The following is a 26566-nucleotide window of genomic DNA, read 5'->3' as shown; positions in this document are numbered from 1 at the left end:
TAATATGAGTCTCTCTGGGGAGAGAGAGGAGGAGACCACTGCCTCTAAAATTAGTCTCTCTGGTGAGAGAGAGGAGGAGACCACTGCCTCTAAAATTAGTCTCTCTGAGGAGAGAGGGGAGGGGACAACTTCCTCTAAAATGAGTCTCTTTGGGGAGAGAGAGGACGGGACCACTGCCTCTAAAATGAGTCTCTCTGGGGAGAGGGGGAGGAGACCACTGCCTCTAAAATGAGTCTCTTTGGGGAGAGAGAGGACAGGACCACTGACTCTAAAATGACTCAAGACACCAGTTCAAAGTGGTAAGAGATTAAATGTAAAATACACAGTTCTCTTAAAGACATAAAACTAAAGGGAAAAGTGTTCCCAAATTATATCAAATGTAGGTCTACCGTCGTAGCTAAAAGTTTTGAGAATGACACAAATATTAGTTTCACAAAGTCTGCTGCCTCAGTGTCTTTAGATATTTTTGTCAGATGTTACTATGGAATACTGAAGTATAATTACAAGCATTTCAAAAGTGTCAAAGGCTTTTATTGACAATTACATGAAGTTGATGCAAAGAGTCAATATTTGCAGTGTTGACCCCTCTTTTTCAAGACCTCTGTATTCCACCCTGGCATGTTGTCAATTAACTTCTGGACCACATCCTGACTGATGGCAGCCTATTCTTGGATAATCAATGCTTGGAGTTTGTCAGAATTAGTGGGTTTTTGTTTGTCCACCCACCTGTTGAGGATTGACCAGAAGTTCTCAATGGGATTAAGGTCTGGGGAGTTTCCTGGCCATGGACCCAAAATATTGATCTTTTTTTTTCCCCGAGCCACGTAGTTATCACTTTTGCCTTATGGTAAGGTGCTCCATCATGCTGGAAAAGGCATGGTTCGTCACCAAACTGTTTCTGGATGGTTGGGAGAAGTTGCTCTCAGAGAATGTGTTGGTACCATTCTTTATTCATGGCTGTGTTCTTAGGCAAAATTGTGAATGAGCCCACTCCTTTGGCTGAGAAGCAACCCCACACATGAATGGTCTCAGGATGCTTTACTGTTGGCATGACACAGAACTGATGGTAGCGCTCACCTTGTCTTCTCCGGACAAGCTTTTTCTGGATGCCCAAACAATCGGAAAGGGGATTCATCAGAGAAAATGACTTTACCCCAGCCCTCAGCAGTCCAATCCCTGTACTTTTTGCAGTGGCTTCTTTGCTGCCCTTCTTGACACCAGGCCATCCTCCAAAAGTCTTCACCTCACTGTGCGTGCAGATGCACTCACACCTGCCTGCTGCCATTCCTGAGCAAACTCTGTACGTGTTTCCTTGCAGGTAACCATGGTTGACAGAGGAAGAACAATGATTCCAAGCACAACCCTCCTTTTGAAGCTTCCAGTCTATTCGAACTCAATCAGCATGACAGAGTGATCTACAGCCTTATCTTCATCAACACTCACACCTGTGTTAAGAAGAGAATCACTGACATGATGTCAGCTGGTCCTTTTGCGGCAGTGCTGAAATGCAGTGGAAATGTTTTTGGGGATTCAATTAATTTGCATGGCAAAGAGGGGCTTTGAAAATCATCTGATCACTCTTCATAACATTCTGGAGTATATGCAAATTGCCAACATACAAACTGAGGCAGCAGACTTTGTGAAAATTAATATTAATTCTCAAAACGTTTGGCCATGACTGTACATCATTCATTTAAAAGGCCAAAAATGGATTTACCAATTGCAGACTGTAGCTTTATAAGAAACATCAGGACTTCTAGAAGTTCCAATATACAGTTATTAAAATGAAGTAGATGAGGATTTGATGTGATATTGATGAGGTGTTCTCTCTCCCTGTTTTGTTCAGTGTCCAGAAGCCCAGAGCAGAGTCACCTACAACCAGCCTGCTATCAATGAAGAGTGATCAGCCACCTACTTTCAGCCAGGAACCATTACCAGATGACAATAAGGAAGTGGAGAGTTTGGACAGTGAGGATGCATTAAAGATCACACACAACCTTCTGGACAGAAGAAGTAAGACTGTGTTTCATATAATATTACAAAGAACGCTACAAAGGCCCTTATACAACACACAAACTGATGAGTCCCAACTCTCATTGTTTTTCTACAGGTCAAACTCTGCTGACAGTCCAACAAGCCATTAAGGCTAAACTGAAACACAAGTATCAACACATATCTGAAGGAAATGGACACCATGGAAATCAAAGTTTGTTCAAGGACATCTACACAGACCTCTACATCACAGAGGGTGGAAGTGGAGGGCTCAATAATGAACATGAGGTTAGACAGATAGAGATCGTATCCAAGAAACGAACCACACAAGAGACATCAATCAAATGCAACGACATCTTCAAGCCTTTACCTGGACAAGACAAACCTATCAGAACTGTGCTGACCAAAGGAATCGCAGGCATTGGAAAAACAGTCTCTGTGCAGAAGTTCATCCTTGATTGGGCAGAGGGAAAAGCAAATCAGGACGTTCATTTCATGTTTCCTCTTCCTTTCCGTGATCTAAACCTGAAAAAGGACCAATACAGTCTGATGCAACTTCTTTCCCACTACTTCCCAGAGCTGAAAGAAATTGACAGCATTGAAGATGGTGAAACCAACACAGTTTTCATTTTTGATGGTCTGGATGAGTGTCGTCTTCCTCTAGACTTCACAAACAATGAGAAGTGCTGTGATGTCACGAAGCCAACCTCAGTGGACGTGCTGCTGATAAACCTCATCAAGGGGAATCTGCTTCCCTCTGCTCTCCTCTGGATAACCTCACGGCCTGCAGCAGCCAATCAGATCCCTCCTGAGTGTGTTGACCAGGTGACAGAGGTACGAGGGTTCAATGATCCACAGAAGGAGGAGTATTTCAGGAAGAAAATCACAGATCAGAATCTGGCCAATGAAATCATCAAACACATGAAGACATCAAGGAGCCTCCACATCATGTGCCACATGCCAGTGTTCTGTTGGATATCAGCCACTGTCCTTGAGATGATGCTGAAAGAGGCAGAGAAGGATGAAGTCCCCAAAACTCTGACCCAGATGTACTCACACTTCATGATCCAAATCATTATGAAGAACAGGAAGTACAACAAAGCCACAGAGACAAACCCAAAGGAACTGTCTCAGTCAGACAAAGAGATGATCCTGAAACTGGCCAAGCTGGCTTTCCAACAGCTGCAGAAGGGCAACCTGATCTCCTATGAGGAGGACCTGAGAGAGTGTGGCCTTGATGTCACAGAGGCATCAGAGTACTCAGCATTGTGTACAGAGATCTTTAAAGAGGAATCTGGGCTGTACCAAGAGAAGGTCTACAGCTTTGTGCATCTGAGCATTCAGGAGTTTCTAGCAGCAGTGCATGCTTTAGAATCATGTCTGGGCAAGAAGGAAAATGTTTTCTACCCCAAAGCAGTCACTAAGGGTCAAGATTATTATGAAAACAGCCGATTCAAATTCTGGTCATGCAAGTTGAAGCCTGACAAGTTGACGTCAATCGATGATAATGATTCCGATGATGATGATTCCGATGAAGACAAAAAGGATGACAATGGTGAAGAGGAGTCAATCCAGTTGTCTGACTTACACAGGAGAGCAGTGGACCAGGCCTTGAAGAGTGAGATTGGACACCTGGACCTGTTCCTCTGCTTCCTTCTGGGTCTCTCACTTGCGTCCAATCAGAATCTGTTACGAGGCCTTCTGACACAGACAGGATGTACCACACAGACCAATGAGGAAACAGTTGAGAGAACAGTCAGGTACCTTACAGACAACATCAACCAGGAATCCTCACCAGAAAGGATCATCAACTTGTTCCACTGTCTGAATGAACTTGGTGCCAACTCTCTAGTTGAAGACATGCAGACCTCCCTGCGTTCAGGAACTCTTTCAGAAACAGAGCTAGAACCTGACCAATGTTCAGCCCTGGCCTACCTGTTACTGATGTCAGAGGAGGTGCTGGAGGAGTTTGACCTGAAGACATACAACACATCAGAGGAAGGTTATCAGAGGTTGCTGCCAGTAGTGAAAACCTGCAAGCGAGCACTGTAAGTTCTGTTATTGAGTTGATGTTTAGAGTATCATTATAATGAAGGATTTGTATATCTAACAGATGATCTCCTCTCTCCAGACTGGATCACTGTAAGCTCACATATAAATCCTGTGAGACTCTGACCTCAGCTCTGCAGACACCAAACTTCCCCCTGAGAGAACTGGACCTCAGCTACAATGACCTGGGAGACAGAGGAGTGGAGCTGCTCTGTGTTGGACTAACCAGTCCACTCTGCAACATACAGACACTAGTGTGAGTTAAATATCTTCAGTATGAGATATTTTGTGGATGTTTTATACGTGTTAATCTTGTGTTCTTCTGCCCTCCAGTCTCGGTCAGTGTGGTCTAACAGAGGGTTGCTGTTCTGATCTGGCCTCAGTCCTGAGTTCACCCAGCTCACAACTGAAACAACTGGAGCTGAGAGACAATGACCTGCAGGACTCAGGAGTTACACTGCTGTCTGCTGGACTGGAGGATCCAGACTGTAAACTACACACACTGGGGTAAGTACAGCTGTTTCAGTCAGGTCGGTAATGAGCTTATTAAAACAAATGATCAGAAAATCTTATTTTTTTATCACATTGTTTGTGTCATGGACAAATTTATGGGTGTCCTACAAGATGATTGACACCAGCACATCAACCTAGACAGCTGTTGTGTCTCTCTGTAGGCTGTCTGGCTGTCTGGTCACAGAGGAGGGCTGTGCTGCTCTGTCTTCAGCTCTGAGGTCAAACCCCTCCCACCTGAAAGAGCTGGACCTGAGCTACAATCACCCAGGAGACTCTGCAGGGGGACTGCTTTCAGCTGCTCTGTCTTCAGCTCTGAGGTCAAACCCCTCCCACCTGAAAGAGCTGGACCTGAGCTACAATCACCCAGGAGACTCTGCAGGGAGACTGCTTTCAGCTGCTCTGGTAGATCCCACATATAAACTGAAGTAAGTCAGAATAGATGTCCTGATAGTGAGAGCAGCGGTTGTGTCATATGTAGTGTAGTAGGGTCAGTAACATGAGGACATGATGGTAGAATTAAGGGGAAGTTTACTCAGCAGGCTGAGCACTCCAACACAGCATACATCATCACCACATGAATACTCTTCTTCTGCATCTCTGATATCCTGTTGGAATTGTACTCTGTTCTATATGCAGTAGGTAGGATAGAATACCTATATGTCTCTAGTAATGAATTGTACTCTGTTCTGTACGCAGTAGGTAGGGTTGATTACCTGTATGTCTCTAGTAATGAATTGTACTCCGTTCTGTATGCAGTAGGTAGGATAGAATACCTGTATGTCTCTAGTAATGAATTGTACTCCGTTCTGTATGCAGTTGGTAGGATAGAATACCTGTATGTCTCTAGTAATGAATATTACTCTGTTCTGTATGCAGTAGGTAGGATAGTAATGAACTGGGATAGTGCACCAGAACTAAGCAATATGTTTTAAATGTTGACTGCTTTATTAGGTCTTTGTCAGTCAAAATCAAATCAAATCAAATCCAATTTAATTTGTCACATACACATGGTTAGCAGATGTTAATGCGAGTGTAGCGAAATGCTTGTGCTTCTAGTTCCGACAATGCAGTGATAACCAACAAGTAATCTAACGAACAATTCCAAAACTACTGTCTTATACACAGGGTAAGGGGATAAAAAATATGTACATAAGGATATATGAATGAGTGATGGTACAGGGCAGCATACAGTAGATGGTATCGAGTACAGTATATACATATGAGATGAGTATGTACACAAAGTAAACAAAGTGGCATAGTTAAAGTGGCTAGTGATACATGTATTACATAAGGATGCAGTCAATGATATAGAGTACAGTATATACGTATGCATATGAGATGAATAATGTAGGGTAAGTAACATTATATAAGGTAGCATTGTTTAAAGTGGCTAGTGATATATTTACATAATTTCCCATCAATTCCCATTATTAAAGTGGCTGGAGTTGGGTCAGTGTCAATGACAGTGTGTTGGCAGCAGCCACTCAATGTTAGTGGTGGCTGTTTAACAGTCTGATGGCCTTGAGATAGAAGCTGTTTTTCAGTCTCTCGGTCCCAGCTTTGATGCACCTGTACTGACCTCGCCTTCTGGATGATAGCGGGGTGAACAGGCAGTGGTTCGGGTGGTTGATGTCCTTGATGATCTTTATGGCCTTCCTGTAACATCGGGTGGTGTAGGTGTCCTGGAGGGCAGGTAGTTTGCCCCCGGTGATGCATTGTGCAGACCTCACTACCCTCTGGAGAGCCTTACGGTTGAGGGCGGAGCAGTTGCCGTACCAGGCGGTGATACAGCCCGCCAGGATGCTCTCGATTGTGCATCTGTAGAAGTTTGTGAGTGCTTTTGGTGACAAGCCGAATTTCTTCAGCCTCCTGAGGTTGAAGAGGCGCTGCTGCGCCTTCTTCACGACGCTGTCAGTGTGAGTGGACCAATTCAGTTTGTCTGTGATGTGTATGCCGAGGAACTTAAAACTTGCTACCCTCTCCACTACTGTTCCATCGATGTGGATAGGGGGGTGTTCCCTCTGCTGTTTCCTGAAGTCCACAATCATCTCCTTAGTTTTGTTGACGTTGAGTGTGAGGTTATTTTCCTGACACCACACTCCGAGGGCCCTCACCTCCTCCCTGTAGGCCGTCTCGTCGTTGTTGGTAATCACGCCTACCACTGTTGTGTCGTTCGCAAACTTGATGATTGAGTTGGAGGCGTGCGTGGCCACGCAGTCGTGGGTGAACAGGGAGTACAGGAGAGGGCTCAGAATGCACCCTTGTGGGGGCCCTGTGTTGAGGATCAGCGGGGAGGAGATGTTGTTGCCTACCCTCACCACCTGGGGGCGGCCCGTCAGGAAGTCCAGTACCCAGTTGCACAGGGCGGGGTCGAGACCCAGGGTTTCGAGCTTGATGACGAGCTTGGAGGGTACTATGGTGTTGAATGCCGAGCTGTAGTCGATGAACAGCATTCTCACATAGGTATTCCTCTTGTTCAGGTGGGTTAGGGCAGTGTGCAGTGTGGTTGAGATTGCATCGTCTGTGGACCTATTTGGGCGGTAAGCAAATTGGAGTGGGTCTAGGGTGTCAGGTAGGGTGGAGGTGATATGGTCCTTGACTCGTCTCTCAAAGCACTTCATGATGACGGAAGTGAGTGCTACGGGGCGGTAGTCGTTTAGCTCAGTTACCTTAGCTTTCTTGGGAACAGGAACAATGGTGGCCCTCTTGAAGCATGTGGGAACAGCAGACTGGTATAGGGATTGATTGAATATGTCCATAAACACACCGGCCAGCTGGTCTGCGCATGCTCTGAGGGCGCGGCTGTGGATGCCGTCTGGGCCTGCAGTCTTGTGAGGGTTAACACGTTTAAATGTCTTACTCACCTCGGCTGCAGTGAAGGAGAGACCGCATGTTTTCGTTGCAGGCCGTGTCAGTGGCACTGTATTGTCCTCAAAGCGGGCAAAAAAGTTATTTAGTCTGCCTGGGAGCAAGACATCCTGGTCCGTGACTGGGCTGGGTTTCTTCTTGTAGTCCGTGATTGACTGTAGACCCTGCCACATGCCTCTTGTGTCTGAGCCGTTGAATTGAGATTCTACTTTGTCTCTGTACTGACGCTTAGCTTGTTTAATAGCCTTGCGGAGGGAATAGCTGCATTGTTTGTATTCGGTCATGTTGCCAGACACCTTGCCCTGATTAAAAGCAGTGGTTCGCGCTTTCAGTTTCACGCGAATGCTGCCATCAATCCACGGTTTCTGTTTAGGGAATGTTTTTATCGTTGCTATGGGAACGACATCTTCAACGCACGTTCTAATGAACTCGCACACCGAATCAGCGTATTCGGCAATATTTTTATCTGACGCAATACGAAACATGTCCCAGTCCACGTGATGGAAGCAGTCTTGGTGTGTGGAGTCAGCTTGGTCGGACCAGCGTTGGACAGACCTCAGCGTGGGAGCCTCTTGTTTAAGTTTCTGTCTGTAGGCAGGGATTAACAAAATGGAGTCGTGGTCAGCTTTTCCGAAAGGGGGGGCGGGGCAGGGCCTTATATGCGTCGCGGAAGTTAGAGTAACAATGATCCAAGGTTTTACCACCCCTGGTTGCGCAATCGATATGCTGATAAAATTTAGGGAGTCTTGTTTTCAGATTAGCTTTGTTAAAATCCCCAGCTACAATGAATGCAGCCTCCGGATAAATGGTTTCCAGTTTTCAAAGAGTTAAATAAAGTTCGTTCAGGGCCATCGATGTGTCTGCTTGGGGGGGGGATATATACGGCTGTGATTATAATCGAAGAGAATTCTCTTGGTAGATAATGCGGTCTACATTTGATTGTGAGGAATTCTAAATCAGGTGAACAGAAGGATTTGAGTTCCTGTATGTTTCTTTCATCACACCATGTCTCGTTAGTCATGAGGCATACGCCCCCGCCACTCTTCTTACCAGAAAGATGTTTGTTTCTGTCGGTGCGATGCGCGGAGAAACCCGTTGGCTGCACCGCCCCGGGTAGCTTCTTCCCAGTGAGCCATGTTTCCGTGAAGCAGAGAACGTTGCAGTCTCTGATGTCCCTCTGGAATGCTACCCTTGCTCAGATTTCATCAACCTTGTTGTCAAGAGACTGGACATTGGCAAGAAGAATGCTAGGGAGTGGTGCGCGATGTGCCCGTGTCCGGAGTCTGACCAGAAGACCGCTACGTTTCCCTCTTTTACGAAATCGTTTTTTTGGGGGGCCGCTGCATGGAATCAATTCCGTTGGCAGAACACAGGATCCGCATCGCGGAAAACATATTCTTGGTCGTACTGATGGTGAGTTGACGCTGATCTTATATTCAGTAGTTCTTCTCGACTGTATGTAATGAAACCTAAGATGACTTGGGGTACTAATGTAAGAAATAACACGTAAAAAAAACTAAAAACTGCATAGTTTTCTAGGAACGCGAAGCGAGGCCGCCATCTCTGTCGGCGCCGGAAGTACTTGTATATAACCTGTTTCTCCTACAGTGTGGATCATGGTGGAGAGTGCAGGCTGAAATCAGGGCTGAGGAAATGTAAGTCTCTTCAATTGAGAACCATAGTAACATAGTAACTAATCAATACTTGTTCTGTTCTGACAAAACAACATTTTATGTAAAGATGTGGTTTGATTAAACTCTCCTTTTGTCTACAGATGCCTGTCATCTCACCCTGGACCCAAATACAGTAAACCCACACCTGACACTGTCTGAGGGGAACAGGAAGGTGACACGGGTGGTGGAGAAGCAGCATTATGAAGACCATCCAGACAGATTTGATTGTCATTGCCAAGTTGTCTGCAGTGAAGTCATTTCTGGAGGTCGTTATTACTGGGAGGTGGAGAGGGATGGTGACATGGCTGACATTGGTGTGGTGTACAAAGGAATGAAGAGGAAGGGACGGGAGGATGACAGTTGGATTGGACTCAATAGGAAGTCCTGGTGTTTATACTGCTATGATAGTGCTTATGAATTTATCCATGCTGGAGTCAGCAGATCCATCTCTGGTCATTATTCTCACAGAGTTGGAGTATATCTGGACTGGTCAGCTGGTACTTTGTCCTTCTATAGTGTGTCCTCCTCTGGTACACTGACACACCTTCACACAGAACACACCACATTCACTGAACCCCTCTATCCTGGATTTGGGGTTTACTCCTCCTCCTCAGTGACCCTGTGTCAGATAGATGACCAACACATTCAGAGGTGAGTCAAATAGCAATGTTTCAACATTTGTTTCCTCTGGAATCATTTCTACAATTACATTAGTAGTAGTGGTGTGTTTTAATGTGTTCTGTTGGACCTACAGACAGTTAGATATGGCACAAGCTCAGTGTTTTATGAGGGGGACGTATGTGTGTGGAGGTTGATACCTTGTGACTTCATCTCTAGGGGGGTTCTGGGGTAGGCGGGGTTCTGGGGTAGGGGAGGGTCTGGGGTAGGGGAGGGTCTGGGGTAGGGGAGGGTCTGGGGTAGGGGAGGGTCTGGGGTAGGGGAGGGTCTGGGGTAGGGAGGTTCTGGGGTAGGGGAGGGTCTGGGGTAGGGGAGGGTCTGGGGTAGTGAAGGATCTGGCTGTTGTAGGCCGCCATTTTAAATGAGATATTTTTCTTATTGTTCTTATCTTATTGACTTGCCTAGTAAAATAATAAAATAATAATATAACTAAATATAATATATTTAGTTGAATCAGTCTATCCTTCTGCTTTACCAACACCAGAAACCATGGTGGAGAGAGTTGGACCAAGCCTGGACCTGAGAACACCAGAGACCATGGTGGAGAGAGTTGGACCAAGCCTGGACCTGAGAACACCAGAGACCATGGTGGAGAGAGTTGGACCAAGCCTGGACCTGAGAACACCAGAGACCATCGTGGAAAGAGTTGGACCAAGCCTGGACCTGAGAACACCAGAGACCATGGTGGAGAGAGTTGGACCAAGCCTGGACCTGAGAACACCAGAGACCATTGTGGAGAGAGTTGGACCAAGCCTGGACCTGAGGACACCAGAGACCATGGTGGAGAGAGTTGGATCAAGCCTGGACCTGAGAACACCAGAGACCATGGTGGAGAGTGTTGTATCAAGCCTGGACCTGAGGACACCAGAGACCATGGTGGAGAGAGTTGGACCAAGCCTGGACCTGAGAACACCAGAGACCATGGTGGAGAGTTTTGGATCAAACCTGGACCTGAGGACACCAGAGACCATGGTGGAGAGAGTTGGATCAAGCCTGGACCTGAGGACACCAGAGACCATGGTGGAGAGTGTTGTATCAAGCCTGGACCTGAGGACACCAGAGACCATGGTGGAGAGTGTTGTATCAAGCCTGGACCTGAGGACACCAGAGACCATGGTGGGGAAAGTTGTATCAAGCCTGGACCTGAGAAATGTGAGTAAACTTAATTTAATTGTTTTAAAATGAAAGCAATCATTACACTTGATTCCCAGGCAAGGAACACAATCATGGACTATTTGGTCAAAACAAACTTAAAGGTAGAGGTTAAAGGTTATCAGCGATATGAAGTAGATGCACAAAGTAAACAGCATTGTGGGCCGATTTCCGCAACAACTAAGAGCGTTGTAACACGATGCTAAACTTCTTGGCTGACACTCTGTTAGAGAGTGAAGAGAACATCCTAGGATCTAGCAGAAATCAGACCCCAACATCTACAAAAACATGGACCAGAACGGATATTGTTTCCTGCTTCTACAAACATTCATTAATATAACACTAATGTCAGATTATGGTCTGCTAATGAGTGTACATTCTGAGACTGTTGCTTAGTTTTATTCATTTTATTACAAGTCTATTTAATAATTATTGATTCATTATTACATGAGATTGTCCATTTTAAATAACTACTTTTGACTTCAGGGATTCCTCAGACCTGTAAGACTTGTGAACATGTTGAGGTAAGTCATAATGTCAATAATATTGTAATATTGTAATATATGCTTTAGCACTTTTACATACCTGCATTCTACGTCAGGCAGTCAGGCACAGTCTCAAAACCAGGTGTGTACTGACCAACCGTTCATACTGGGATATAGACAGTCCTGTGTTCTGCTTTAGTAATATAAACACAGTCTCAAAGCCAGGTGTGTACTGACCAACCATTCATACTGGGATATAGACAGTCCTGTGTTCTGCTTTAGTAATATAAACACAGTCTCAAAGCCAGGTGTGTACTGACCAACCATTCATACTGGGATATAGACAGTCCTGTGTTCTGCTTGAAGTCATGCAGGATTTTAGCTGTTGTCATATTTTGTCATTAGACAGTTTAATTGATAAATCACCAGCATTCCATGTAACATTGATTAAATACATTAGTTACAGTGTCACGTTTTATCAAGGTGGGTGGAATCAGGCGCAGAGAGAGAGAGGTTTCAGTGATTCAACAGTTTATTCTCCAGCGCACAAAAAACACGGTCAACCCAACACACAGGGTCAAAATAGACCGGAGAATAAAACACAAGTACTACACCAAATGACAGGAATACAAAAACAATCCCGCACAAAACAAGGGCGGGACAACCTATTACATATAAGGACGTTAATTAAACTAAAATACACACAGGTGAAACTAATAAGACAAAACCAATAGACAAACGAAAAAGGGATCGGTTGCGGCTAGTAGGACGGTGACGAGCACCGCCCGAACAGGCAGGAGAGCCAACTTGTGACAGTACCCCTCCCCCCTCACTCGCGGCCCCCGTAGCGCACCGCCACCGTTCTCGAGGACGACCCGGAGGACGAGGTGCTGGGCGATCCGGGTGGAGGCGGTGGAAATCTCTCAGGAGAGAAGGGTCCAAAATGTCTCTCACCGGAACCCAGCATCTCTCCTCCGGACCATACCCATCCCATTCCACGAGGTACTGTAGGCCCCCCACCCGGCGTCTCGAATCCAGAATGCCCCGAACTGTGTACGCCGGGGACCCCTCGATGTCCAGAGGGGACGGAGGGACCTCAGGCACCTCACCTTCTTGCAGGGGACCAGCCACCACCTGCCTGAGGAGAGACACATGAAACGAGGTGTTAATACGGTAATACCTAGGAAGTTGTAACCTGTAACACACCTCGTTTATTCTCCTCAGGACTTTGAACGGCCCCACACACTGCGGCCCCAGCTTCCGACAGGGCAGGCGGAGGGACAGGTTTCGGGTCGAGAGCCAGACCCTGTCCCCCGGTGCAAACACGGGGTCCTCACTGCGGTGCTGATCAGCGCTCCTCTTCTGCCGTTCTCCCGCTAACCGTAGTGAGTCCTAAATGGCTTTCCAGGTGTCCTTTGAGCACTGTACCCATTCCTCCACCGCAGGAGCCTCGGTCTGGCTCTGATGCCATGGGGCCAGGACCGGCTGGTAACCTAACACACACTCAAAAGGGGACAAGTTAGTTGAGGTGTGGCGTAGGGAGTTCTGAGCTAGTTCAGCCCAGGGAACATACCTTGCCCACCCACCAGGCCGGTCCCGGCAATAGGACCGCAGAAACCTTCCCACATCCTGGTTTATGCGCTCCACCTGCCTATTACTCTCGGGGTGAAAACCTGAGGTTAAGCTGACTGAGACCCCCAGTCTCTCCATAAACGCCCTCCATACTCTGGATGTGAATTGGGGACCCCGATCAGAAACTATGTCCTCAGGCACCCCATAGTGCCGGAAGACATGGGTAAACAAGGCCTCCGCAGTCTGCAGGGCCGTAGGGAGACCGGGCAACGGGATGAGACGACAGGACTTAGAAAACCGATCCACAACGACCAGGATCGTAGTACTTCCCTGTGACCGGGGGAAGGTCGGTAAGAAAGTCCACCGATATGTGTGTCCACGGCCGTTGTGGAACGGGGAGGGGTTGTAATTTCCCTCTAGGCAGGTGCCGAGGAGCCTTGCTCTGAGCACACACTGAGCAGGAGGAGACATAAAATCTCACGTCTTTAGCCAGCGTGGGCCACCAGTATCTCCCTCTCAGACTCCGCACTGTCCTCTCGATGCCAGGGTGACCCGAGGAGGGGAGAGTATGAGCCCACCGGATCAGCTTGTCCCAGACCCCCCTCGGCACGTACTGAGTCCCCACTGGACAGTTAGGGGGGGCCGGCTCTGACCGTGAGGCCTCCTCTATCTCCGCGTCCACCTCCCATACCACCGGTGCCATGAGACATGACGGTGAAATGATGGGAGTTGGCTCAACGGACCACTCCTCGGTATCATAGAGGCGGGACAGCGTGTCGGCTTTGGTGTTTTGGGAGCCTGGCCGGTATGAGAGGGTAAACCGGAACCTGGTAAAAAACATGGCCCATCTAGCCTGACGTGGATTTAGTCTCTTCGCTGCCTGGATATACTCGAGATTACGATGGTCAGTCCAGATGAGAAAAGGGTGTTTAGCCCCCTGAAGCCAATGTCTCCACACCTTCAGAGCCTTGACTACAGCTAACAACTCCCGGTCCCCCACATCATAATTTCGCTCCGCTGGGCTGAGCTTGCTCGAAAAGAAAGCACACGGGCGAAGCTTGGGTGGCACGCCCGAGCGTTGGGACAGCACGGCTCCGACCCCAGCCTCGGACGCATCCACCTCCACTATGAACGCTAAAGAGGGGTCCGGATGTGCCAACACGGGCGCATTGGTGAACAGCTCCTTCAAACGACTGAAGGCTCTGCCCGCCTCTGCTGACCAGCGCAAGCGCACCGGTCCTCCCTTCAGCAGTGAGGTGATGGGAGCAGCCACCTGACCAAAACCCCGGATAAACCTCCGGTAGTAATTGGCAAACCCCAAAACCGCTGCACCTCTTTCACCGTGGTCGGAGTCGGCCAATTACGCACGGCTGTAACGCGGTCATCCTCCATCACCACCCCGGAGGGGGAAATACGATACCCCAGGAAGGAAACGGACTGTTTGAAAAACTCACATTTCTCCGCCTTGCAATACAGGTCATGCTCCAGCAGTCGCCCAAGTACCTTACGCACCAGAGACACATGCGCCGCGCGTGTGGCAGAATAGATCAAGATGTCATCGATGTACACTACCACTCCCTGCCCGAGCAGGTCACTGAGAATCTCATCTACGAAGGATTGGAAGACTGCTGGAGCATTCTTCAACCCGTATGGCATGACGCGGTACTCATAATGACCAGATGTAGTACTAAATGTGGTTTTCCACTCATCTCCTCCCTGGATACGCACCAGATTATACGCGCTCCTCAGGTCCAGTTTTGTGAAAAAGCGCGCCCCGTGAAATGATTCCACCGCCGTAGCGATGAGAGGTAGTGGGTAACTATACCCCACTGTGATGGAATTTAGACCTCTATAATCAATGCACGGACGCAGACCTCCATCCTTCTTCTTCACAAAAAAAGAAGCTTGAGGAGACGGGTGATGCGGAGGGCCGAATGTACCCCTGTCCCAGCGATTCAGCAACATATTTCATGTTTCCATCGCTACCGTCTCCTCCTGGGACAATGGATACACGTGACTCCTAGGAAGTGCAGCGTTCTCCAGAAGGTTTATCACACAGTCCTCTCGACGATGAGGTGGTAATTGGGTCGCCTTCTTTTTACTGAAGGCGATAGCCAAATCGGCAGGAGAGGCAGGAGAGCCAACTTCGGCGGAAGTTGTGACATTTAGATTTGTTACTTTCGTTAATGGGCCAGTTTCCCAGACACAGATTAAGTCTAGTCCTGGACCTTAAAGAACTTTCTATAGAAACTTCCATTGAGCATGCGTTTCAGTCCAGCACTAGACTCAATCTGTGTCCAGGAATCAGGCCCCATATGTATTACTGACATGCTTGTCCTTGTTCAGGACTCCACGCACTGGCTTCAGATTGAACCCTTGACTTCCACTGTCCAGGGAGGGACAATGTTCAGGTAAAATAACTACTTTTAACATTTCATTCCACCTGCTAGTGTATTTCCGCATTACCTTTGGGAATAGTCTTCTAATCCAACCTCTCCATTTGACCATTGACCTTCTCTACCATCTTGTTGTTGCCCTCAGACACAGGACACCCAAAGGGAGTTATGAGTGCACAGTGTCTGGGCTCCGCTGGCTGTGTGAGAGAGATGTCATTCTGAAGTATCACTTCAGGAACTGGGAACCCTACACTCAACTTATGAAAGACATGCAGTACACACAAGGTGGTCCATTGCTGGACATCACTATGGAGTTAGGTGAACTGGAGGAAGTTCATCTGCCACACTGTGTCTGTTTAGGTAAAACCATATAGAAATAGTATTCAGAAAGACATTTCCATGTAACTGAGTTTCACTTCCTGAATTAATGAATGAACTATTCTGGGAGTTTGAGTTTACTGTGATCTGGTACCTCATATTCTTTGTGTTTTAGTTGGATGAATAATACAATATTTGTCGTTCTGTCTCCTTTTTATGGTGTTGTTCAGGGACCAACCCTTCCCTGAGGAATGAGATGAAGATTCTTCATGTAGAGGAACATGGAGTGTCTTTAGAGGAAGTGCATGAGGTCACCAGATTCCATGCTAAGATTCTCCATCCCAAGTTCTCAGCTATCTCTGTTATACTGAGATTACTGTCTTGGAACGTAGATGTCCACTGTGAGCTGATGCTTTATCTGACAGTGATAAAGGAAAAACTAATTCAACGCCTATACCTGTTTCCCAGTGACCCCGGCCAGATACAGGTGAGGTACCATTATTATAGAGATGACCTTAAACTGCACCCCTGGTTAGTTATGTTGACACTCATTAAATGAAGATAAGTGTGTTGCTAGTTTTCTGAATAATGTTTGAATCAGACTATACATTGACTGGCTGTGTATTTCGTGCCTCGTTTCGCAGGCTGTGGAACAACAGGAATCAAAGTTTCAAGGGTCTAAAAGGATTCCCATCACAAGACCAGAGCGGTCCTTCAAACTGAAGAGTTCCTTCAGACTGAACATTCCCTGTTCTACCTCCATCAATCCACCGGTACAGTTTTAGTAGACTAAGAACGTGAATCTGACATCTAAGTCACATATCTCTCTCTCTCTCTCTGTCTCTGTCTCTGTTCATGCTGGCAGTGTTTGGTGCATGCTGGGTATTGTATGAGCGAGTGTGAGTGTTGTCTGGTGTTAGATCGCCTGTGGTTTCTTTCTTGTTTACTTTTCTGGGTGGTTTTCCTTTTTGCCGCTGATTCAGGTTGTTTTCAGTGGTCGAACATATATTATATTGTATATATTGATATATTGTATTTCTTGTTGAATTGTTTTGGTTGGGATGGCGACCCACATGGGGATGTCACTGGAGATGGGGATGGCAGTGGAGGAGATGCCCGGTACTAGTGGGGAGTGTTGAGAGGGATGTGGCAGAGGGGAGTCACGTGTCTGTGGCCTCAGTTGAGGAGGATCAGGAGAAGGATATGGACATTTCTGATATGATAGCAGTTGGTGGTGACTCAGTGGACATCTAGGTAAATGGGTTTCTGGACCAGACTTTGGGGAAATCTGTTAAATTGGCTTGGGTATTAGAAGTAATAAAACAGAAAAGGCTTCATGTAGTTTTTCAACAGGAGATACATGATGAGACTAATGAGGTGGACTTGGGAATATGGTGGGAGGGGCAGCTTTTACACATGTTCTGCTGTTTGGGGTTTTAGGCTGGGTTTCTGTTCAGCAGTTTGGGATATCAGCTGATGTACGAAGGGCTTTATAAATACATTTGATTTGATATACTCAGTCATGGTACTACTTTCAGTGCTGGGACGGCAATTTTGTTTTCCTCAGGCTTAAGGGTGACTGGTATCTAGAGATTGTCAAGGGTTGGGTTTTATTGGTCAATGTTTTTTTGTAATGTTTCTGCTCCTAATGAGGGTACAGAGCCTATTGCTGTAGTTGATCAAATAAAGGAAACCTTAAGACAGTGTGACCAAGAGGGGTGTATGGTTTTAGGGAGGGGGGGGGGGACTGGAACGGCACACTGGATTTTATTGTTGATCAAACTGCTGAAGAACCTCACCTGCAGTCAGCCACTCGCCTGTCTGGTCTACTAACTGAGTTTGAGCTTTCTGATGTGTGGAGTGTAAAGAATGCAAAAGTTAGTCAGTACACATGGTTAAAAATGAATGAAGGTGGTGTCGGTGCAGCAAGGTTAGACAGGTTGTATGTATCTGAGCTCTACTGTAGTAGTTAATGAAGGAGGTGTCGGTGCAGCCGGGTTAGACAGGTTGTATGTATCTGAGTTCTACTGTAGTAGTTAATGAAGGTGGTGTCGGTGCAGCAAGGTTAGACAGGTTGTATGTATCTGAGCTCTACTGTAGTAGTTAATGAAGGTGGTGTCGGTGCAGCCGGGTTAGACAGGTTGTATGTATCTGAGCTCTACTGTAGTATTTAATGAAGATGGTGTCGGTGCAGCAAGGTTAGACAGGTTGTATGTATCTGAGCTCTACTGTAGTAGTTAATGAAGGTGGTGTCGGTGCAGCAAGGTTAGCCTCATAAGGATACCCCTGTTTTACTGCCCCTTCTGGAGGAATTGGGTACCCATTTAAAACAGGATACATTTTTGTCAAAAGTTGCTAATATATGCATATAAAAAATATTATCGAATAGAAAACACTCTAAAGCTTCTAAAACCGTTTAAATTTTGTCTCTATGTAAAGCAGAAGTGTCAGGGCATGCATTCTCCCAAAATCTCTCGTCATGGAAAAAGTTGCCCCAACTTTGACGTCATCTTAAACGCACTTCCCTAAAGGCTACCGCTCTGAGAGCAGTTCCTACGTGTTCAGCGCGAAGCCTGCTTTCTATGGGGCTTCTCATTGTGTGAATCGCGCGCTTACGAGATCTTGAGCGTGCCGAAAGGTCTCGGTCACGCCAAAAAAAAGTGCACCTCTATGCGCGCTCTGCACTTTTTCTCTCTTTTCTTCAGGATCAATTACAAGATGTGTGTGTTTCGCTTCATCCTCACAATTGCTGTACACCTTTATAACATGTTAAAGCTTAATTATGAACATAGTTTGACAAGTTTGCTCGACATATAATATATAATTTCGATGTTTTGGTGCGCATCCACTTGAATTTTGCCTACATTTTGACCGAAATTAGGCTATTTTGAGAACCGAAAGACGCAGACTTGAAAACTAAAGGCTGTTTTTGGTAAGTATAATTCCTTCCAGGTCTTTTGATGGAAGAACAGCAAAGGTAAGGGAATATTTATGTGTTAATTTTGGGTTTCTGTCGACTCCAAGATAGAGGAGTCATTATGCTAATGTGGGAGCGCCAACTCCCTATTATAGCCTAGTAAACGCAAACTGTAACGTTAAAAATAAATGTAATACAGCGATTGCATTTAGAATAAGTGTATCTTCCTATACATATGTAAAACATGCATATTTAGTCAAAGTTTATGATGTGTATTCCTTGTTAGCTAACGTTATCTGCCGGAGCTATTTAATTTCTCCTGACATTTTAGTAGCATTTTTTGAACGATGCTTCATTGTAAACAGAGATTTATGGATATATATAGCATATTATTGAAAAAAAAATGAATGTACTGTGTAACATGTTATATTACTGTCATCTGATGAATATTTCAAAAGGTTAGTGAAATGATTTTTTTTAATCCTGCGTTTGTTGATTGCATATTTTTTCCTACTTGGCTATGCTAATGAGCTATGTCTGCGGTGGTGGTTTGACATAAATATGTGCTATGTTGTCGCCGTAAAACATTTTAGAAATCTGACTTGCTGGGTAGATAAACAACTTGTTTATCTTTCATTTGAGCTATTTTACTTGTTAATGTGTGGAGGTTAAATATTTTTAGGAATATTTCTTGCGTTCCCTGCGCCACATTCCAGCTGGGGGGGTGGGGGCCCGTTCCCAAATGGGAACTGGTGTCTCCAACAGGCTTTAGACAGGTTGTATGTATCTGAGCTCTACTGTAGTAGTTAATGAAGGTGGTCTTGGTGCAGCAAGGTTAAACAGGTTGTATGTATCTGAGCTCTACTGTAGTAGTTAATGAAGGAGGTGTCGGTGCAGCAAGGTTAGACAGGTTGTATGTATCTGAGCTCTACTGTAGTAGTTAATGAAGGTGGTCTCAGTGCAGCAAGGTTAGACAGGTTGTATGTATCTGAGCTCTACTGTAGTAGTTAATGAAGGAGGTGTCGGTGCAGCAAGGTTAGACAGGTTGTATGTATCTGAGCTCTACTGTAGTAGTTAATGAAGGTGGTCTCAGTGCAGCAAGGTTAGACAGGTTGTATGTATCTGAGCTCTACTGTAGTAGGGTTGGAAGGTGACCTTACTCCTGTGGATTTTTCTGATCACCATATTGTTACTGTTGATATTCACTTGTCATGTCCATGAAGGTCATCACCATATTGGTATTTTAATGTGAATCCTTGAAACAATGGTGGGAGGTTGGGAAGGCCCAAATACGTGTGTCTTGTCAATACTGCTCTGTCTGGTATTGATGTTAAAGAGACTATCTGGGCCCTTGAACAGGACATCAAGTCTATTGTTTCTGATAAGAGATGTTTTAGACATTTGTAAACTGTCTGATGTGAATGTGGGTTTACTTCCTTTGGATCAGGAGAAGGCTTTTGACCGTGTGGACCACAAGTACTGGTTTAAAACAATGAAAGCCTTTGGGTTTGGAGATGTTTTTTTTGTCTTGGATGAGTTTACTGTATGCTGGGGCCTCATGTATGGTGAAGGTGGGGTGTGGTTTGAGCTGCCCCATCCCCATCCAAAGGGGCATCAGGCAGGGATGCCCAATTTCATGACTGATATATTGTCTAATGTTAAACTTACATTGGTGCCGTGACCCGGATCACTGGTTGCTGCGGAAAAGGAAGAGGTCAAAAGGGGGGTGAGTGTAACCGATGTGAAATGGGTAGCTAGTTAGTGGTGGTGCGCGCTAATAGCATTTCAATCGGTGACATCACTTGCTCTGAGACCTTGAAGTAGTGGTTCCCCTTGCTCTGCAAGGGCCATGGCTTTTGTGGAGCAATGGGTAAAGATGCTTCGAGGGTGACTGTTGATGTGTGCACAGCGTCCCTGGTTCGCGCCCAGGTTGGGGCGAGGGGATGGGCGTAAAGTCTAAACTGTTACACAAGGCCTGGTGGACATCTCTTCTTGGATCATGGCTTTCTGGAGACTGTTGTACTGTGACGGTTCTAGCTGGGTGGATACAGCCGACACATTGATGAGGAGAGCAGGCTGTTTGGCTTAGACGAGCACCCTTTCCTCTTAAAGCTAGAGGGGGGTGATTTGTCTGGTCTGACTCCATTCTATGAGTCTGTTATACAGGCTTGGACAGTTTTCACCATGTTGGGGAGGGGTGTCCATACTGTGCTGAGTCTGAAACTCTGGCACATCTGTTCTTACAGTGTCCTAGGTTGGTCGAGATGATTGACCTGATCACTGGTTGGTTCTCAGCTCTGGGAGAGGTTTTCTCTTCGCAAATGTTTATATTTGGGACAAAGTACAGGTTTAGTAGAAGGGGTGTAGTTCTCTTACTTAACTTTGTGTCAGGGGGGGCAGCTAAATTAGCAATTTGATAGACATGAAAGAATGAGGGTTGAGTTTGCCTGGACAGGGGACTGTGGACGCGGTGGGAATGCTGGAGGGGATGTTGGCAGCCAGAATGAGGGTTGAGTTTGCCTGGACAGGGGACTGTGGACGCGGTGGGAATGCTGGAGGGGATGTTGGCAGCCAGAATGAGGGTTGAGTTTGCCTGGACAGGGGACTGTGGACGCGGTGGGAATGCTGGAGGGGATGTTGGCAGCCAGAATGAGGGTTGAGTTTGCCTGGACAGGGGACTGTGGACGCGGTGGGAATGCTGGAGGGGATGTTGGCAGCCAGAATGAGGGTTGAGTTTGCCTGGACAGGGGACTGTGGACGCGGTGGGAATGCTGGAGGGGATGTTGGCAGCCAGAATGAGGGTTGAGTTTGCTGGAGGGGACTGTGGACGCGGTGGGAATGCTGGAGGGGATGTTGGCAGCCAGAATGAGGGGACTTGAGTTTGCCTGGACAGGGGACTGTGGACGCGGTGGGAATGCTGGAGGGGATGTTGGCAGCCAGAATGAGGGTTGAGTTTGCCTGGACAGGGGACTGTGGACGCGGTGGGAATGCTGGAGGGGATGTTGGCAGCCAGAATGAGGGTTGAGTTTGCCTGGACAGGGGACTGTGGACGCGGTGGGAATGCTGGAGGGGATGTTGGCAGCCAGAATGAGGGTTGAGTTTGCCTGGACAGGGGTCTGTGGACGCGGTGGGAATGCTGGAGGGGATGTTGGCAGCCAGAATGAGGGTTGAGTTTGCCTGGACAGGGGTCTGTGGACGCGGTGGGAATGCTGGAGGGGATGTTGGCAGCCAGAATGAGGGTTGAGTTTGCCTGGACAGGGGACTGTGGACGCGGTGGGAATGCTGGAGGGGATGTTGGCAGCCAGAATGAGGGTTGAGTTTGCCTGGACAGGGGACTGTGGACGCGGTGGGAATGCTGGAGGGGATGTTGGCAGCCAGAATGAGGGTTGAGTTTGCCTGGACAGGGGACTGTGGACGCGGTGGGAATGCTGGAGGGGATGTTGGCAGCCAGAATGAGGGTTGAGTTTGCCTGGACAGGGGACTGTGGACGCGGTGGGAATGCTGGAGGGGATGTTGGCAGCCAGAATGAGGGTTGAGTTTGCCTGGACAGGGGACTGTGGACGCGGTGGGAATGCTGGAGGGGATGTTGGCAGCCAGAATGAGGGTTGAGTTTGCCTGGACAGGGGACTGTGGACGCGGTGGGAATGCTGGAGGGGATGTTGGCAGCCAGAATGAGGGTTGAGTTTGCCTGGACAGGGGACTGTGGACGCGGTGGGAATGCTGGAGGGGATGTTGGCAGCCAGAATGAGGGTTGAGTTTGCCTGGACAGGGGACTGTGGACGCGGTGGGAATGCTGGAGGGATGTTGGCAGCCAGAATGAGGGTTGAGTTTGCCTGGACAGGGGTCTGTGGACGCGGTGGGAATGCTGGAGGGGATGTTGGCAGCCAGAATGAGGGTTGAGTTTGCCTGGACAGGGGACTGTGGACGCGGTGGGAATGCTGGAGGGGATGTTGGCAGCCAGAATGAGGGTTGAGTTTGCCTGGACAGGGGACTGTGGACGCGGTGGGAATGCTGGAGGGGATGTTGGCAGCCAGACTGAGGGTTGAGTTTGCCTGGACAGGGGACTGTGGACGCGGTGGGAATGCTGGAGGGGATGTTGGCAGCCAGAATGAGGGTTGAGTTTGCCTGGACAGGGGACTGTGGACGCGGTGGGAATGCTGGAGGGGATGTTGGCAGCCAGAATGAGGGTTGAGTTTGCCTGGACAGGGGTCTGTGGACGCGGTGGGAATGCTGGAGGGGATGTTGGCAGCCAGAATGAGGGTTGAGTTTGCCTGGACAGGGGTCTGTGGACGCGGTGGGAATGCTGGAGGGGATGTTGGCAGCCAGAATGAGGGTTGAGTTTGCCTGGACAGGGGTCTGTGGACGCGGTGGGAATGCTGGAGGGGATGTTGGCAGCCAGAATGAGGGTTGAGTTTGCCTGGACAGGGGTCTGTGGACGCGGTGGGAATGCTGGAGGGGATGTTGGCAGCCAGAATGAGGGTTGAGTTTGCCTGGACAGGGGACTGTGGACGCGGTGGGAATGCTGGAGGGGATGTTGGCAGCCAGACTGAGGGTTGAGTTTGCCTGGACAGGGGACTGTGGACGCGGTGGGAATGCTGGAGGGGATGTTGGCAGCCAGAATGAGGGTTGAGTTTGCCTGGACAGGGGACTGTGGACGCGGTGGGAATGCTGGAGGGGATGTTGGCAGCCAGAATGAGGGTTGAGTTTGCCTGGACAGGGGACTGTGGACGCGGTGGGAATGCTGGAGGGGATGTTGGCAGCCAGAATGAGGGTTGAGTTTGCCTGGACAGGGGACTGTGGACGCGGTGGGAATGCTGGAGGGGATGTTGGCAGCCAGAATGAGGGTTGAGTTTGCCTGGACAGGGGTCTGTGGACGCGGTGGGAATGCTGGAGGGGATGTTGGCAGCCAGACTGAGGGTTGAGTTTGCCTGTTACAAAATGGTTAACATTGATCTGTTTGAGTATATGGGTTATTTAGAGGCTGTTGTGTTTAGTTACTGTGGCGGAAGATTTGGTGTTGTGTTTTTAATAAATGTTTAACTATGTTTATGTTTAACCTCTCTTTCTCCCCCCCACCCAGAGGATTCATCTCATACATAGAGTCACCACACCAAGCTTTTTCAAGGTGGATATGGAAATTAGAGGGATTGAGATGGAGTTAATCGGTGACGATGAGAGGATAGTATGGAAAGAAACTCTACAAAAATGTAGGAGAATATGTCAATCATAACTTTCTCTGACAGATGCTATTTAGAGTGATATAACCAATGTATGTTTCTTTCAGATGAATTCATCACTGAAACCCATTCAACTCGTAAGTAAACATGAGAGATACAAACCAATGACTTGAGGTTCAGTCAACATGGTTTACTGTAGGACCCGGACTAGTCCTGATCATAAAAGACTGTCTTCAAGAACAATGACATCTCCTCCAGGAATGCCCCAATGACATCTCCTCCAGGACTTGATGTAGATTAGCCTGGTTCTGAATGACCCAATGACATCTCCTCCAGGACTTGATGTAGATTAGCCTGGTTCTGAATGCCCCAATGACATCTCCTCCAGGACTTGATGTAGATTAACCTGGTTCTGAATGACATCTCCAGGACTTGATGTAGATTAACCTGGTTCTGAATGTCCCAATGGCATCTATTCCAGGACTTGATGTAGATTAGCCTGGTTCTGAATGTCCCAATGACATCTCCTCCAGGACTGGATGTAGATTAACCTGGTTCTGAATGACCCAATGACATCTCCTCCAGGACTTGATGTAGATTAACCTGGTTCTGAATGCCCCAATGACATCTCCTCCAGGACTTGATGTAGATTAGCCTGGTTCTGAATGCCCCAATGACATCTCCTCCAGGACTTGATGTAGATTAGCCTGGTTCTGAATGCCCCAATGACATCTCCTCCAGGACTGGATGTAGATTAGCCTGGTTCCAATGACATCTCCTCCAGGACATGATGTAGATTAACCTGGTTCTGAATGACATCTCCAGGACTTGATGTAGATTAGCCTGGTTCTGAATGACATCTCCAGGACTTGATGTAGATTAGCCTGGTTCCAATGACATCTCCTCCAGGACTTGATGTAGATTTACCTGGTTCTGAATGACCCAATGACATCTCCAGGACTTGATGTAGATTAACCTGGTTCTGAATGCCCCAATGACATCTCCTCCAGGACTTGATGTAGATTAACCTGGTTCTGAATGCCCCAATGACATCTCCTCCAGGACTTGATGTAGATTAACCTGGTTCTGAATGACATCTCCAGGACTTGATGTAGATTAGCCTGGTTCTGAATGCCCCAATGACATCTCCTCCAGGACTTGATGTAGATTAACCTGGTTCTGAATGACATCTCCAGGACTTGATGTAGATTAGCCTGGTTCTGAATGCCCCAATGACATCTCCTCCAGGACTTGATGTAGATTAGCCTGGTTCTGAATGCCCCAATGACATCTCCTCCAGGACTTGATGTAGATTAACCTGGTTCTGAATGACATCTCCAGGACTTGATGTAGATTAGCCTGGTTCTCAATGACATCTCCTCCAGGACTTGATGTAGATTAGCCTGGTTCTGAATGACCCAATGACATCTCCTCCAGGACTTGATGTAGATGCCCCAGTCTGTTTGTCTATGTCTGTGAACCCGTCCCTAAATGTGAATATGTGATATGTTCAGGTTGTTATTGTAAAACAGAATGTTTTCTCAATACTTTTATTTTAGGAGTCTGCTTCTAAATGACTGAAATGTAAATGTACAAATGTAATTATTTTGTAACCTGACTCTCTTAGGTGCTGTGTTGGGGGCAGGAGGTCCGGCTGAGATCAGTCTGACTGGTTCTGCAGAGCAGCAGCTGCGTTCTGTACGGACAGAGTTTGTGAAACGAGTATCAGGACCTGTCCTGGATGGTCTGCTGGACAGACTCCTGCAACACACAGTCATCAACCAGGAGGAAATGGAGTCAGTGAAGGTGATCGCTGAGAGGGCAGAGAAGGCACGTGACATCATCGACATGGTGTTGAGAAAAGGAACTGAGTCAAGTTGCAGGATGATCAACTTATTTGGGGAACTGGACCCCTGTCTTTGTTCACAGCTTCAGATCAACAGTGTTGGGGTACCAACCTAATGGTAGAATGGATAGTAACAGTGTTGGGGTACCAACCTAATGGTAGAATGGATAGTAACAGTGTTGGGGTACCAACCTAATGGTAGAATGGATAGTAACAGTGTTGGGGTATCAACCTAATGGTAGAATGGATAGTAACAGTGTTGGGTACCAACCTAATGGTAGAATGGATAGTAACAGTGTTGGGGTATCAACCTAATGGTAGAATGGATAGTAACAGTGTTGGGGTATCAACCTAATGGTAGAATGGATAGTAACTGTCATGCAGGTGAAAGAGGACCCAAAAGCGACTTGGCGAAAACAGAGTCTTTAATCCAGTAAAGTAAATACAATCAAAAAACACAACTTTAATGGTAGAATGGAAATGACGAGGACAAACTGGTAGAATGGATCTTGAACAGCAGGTGAACAGCAGGTTGCCTCGGGAAGGCACTTGAACCAGACAGACTAGACACCTGCTCACCACGCAGCATCTGAGGAAAACACGATACGACAGGGCGATACACAAACACAGCACGGTGAATTCTAGACAAGGAACCGACAGGGCAGAAACGATATAACAAGGAGAGAAATAGGGACTCTAATCAGGGAAAATGGATCGGGAACAGGTGTGGGAAGACTAAATGATTGATTAGGGGAATAGTAACAGCTGGGAGCAGAAACGGAACGATAGAGATGGAAGAGAGAGTGGGAGAGTGAGAAGGGAGGGGTAGAGAGGGATAGAAAGAGGGAAAGAACCTAATAAGACCAGCAGAGGGAAACGAATAGAAGGAAGCACAGGGACAAGACAAGATAATAAATGACAAAACATGAC

At 47.2% G+C, this 26566-nt stretch overlaps 1 protein-coding gene across 2 annotated transcripts; it reads left to right on the top strand.

The window, feature by feature from the left end:
• Positions 1-212: 212 nt before the first annotated feature.
• On the top strand, positions 213-25878 carry LOC124012705. Of its 2 annotated transcripts, none has more exons than XM_046326597.1 (17): positions 213-299; positions 1847-2013; positions 2111-4004; positions 4124-4297; positions 4375-4548; positions 4716-4979; positions 9031-9077; positions 9197-9746; positions 10258-10925; positions 11412-11449; positions 15329-15393; positions 15524-15738; positions 15927-16183; positions 16341-16469; positions 23694-23820; positions 23898-23927; positions 25418-25878. In XM_046326597.1, exons 1-17 carry the CDS (start codon positions 229-231, stop codon positions 25750-25752), a joined length of 5205 nt encoding a protein of 1734 aa, XP_046182553.1. In that variant the 5' UTR covers positions 213-228; the 3' UTR covers positions 25753-25878. The 2 variants fall into 2 exon arrangements, with proteins under 2 accessions (XP_046182553.1, XP_046182552.1); XM_046326596.1 differs by having other exon boundaries at positions 2111-4040.
• The last annotated feature ends 688 nt before the right edge of the window (positions 25879-26566 follow it).

This window comes from Oncorhynchus gorbuscha, linkage group LG24 (assembly GCF_021184085.1).
Source record: "Oncorhynchus gorbuscha isolate QuinsamMale2020 ecotype Even-year linkage group LG24, OgorEven_v1.0, whole genome shotgun sequence".
Lineage (NCBI taxonomy): Eukaryota > Metazoa > Chordata > Actinopteri > Salmoniformes > Salmonidae > Oncorhynchus > Oncorhynchus gorbuscha.
Note: the sequence above shows the minus strand (reverse complement) of the source record. Positions and strands in the feature narration are given on the sequence as shown.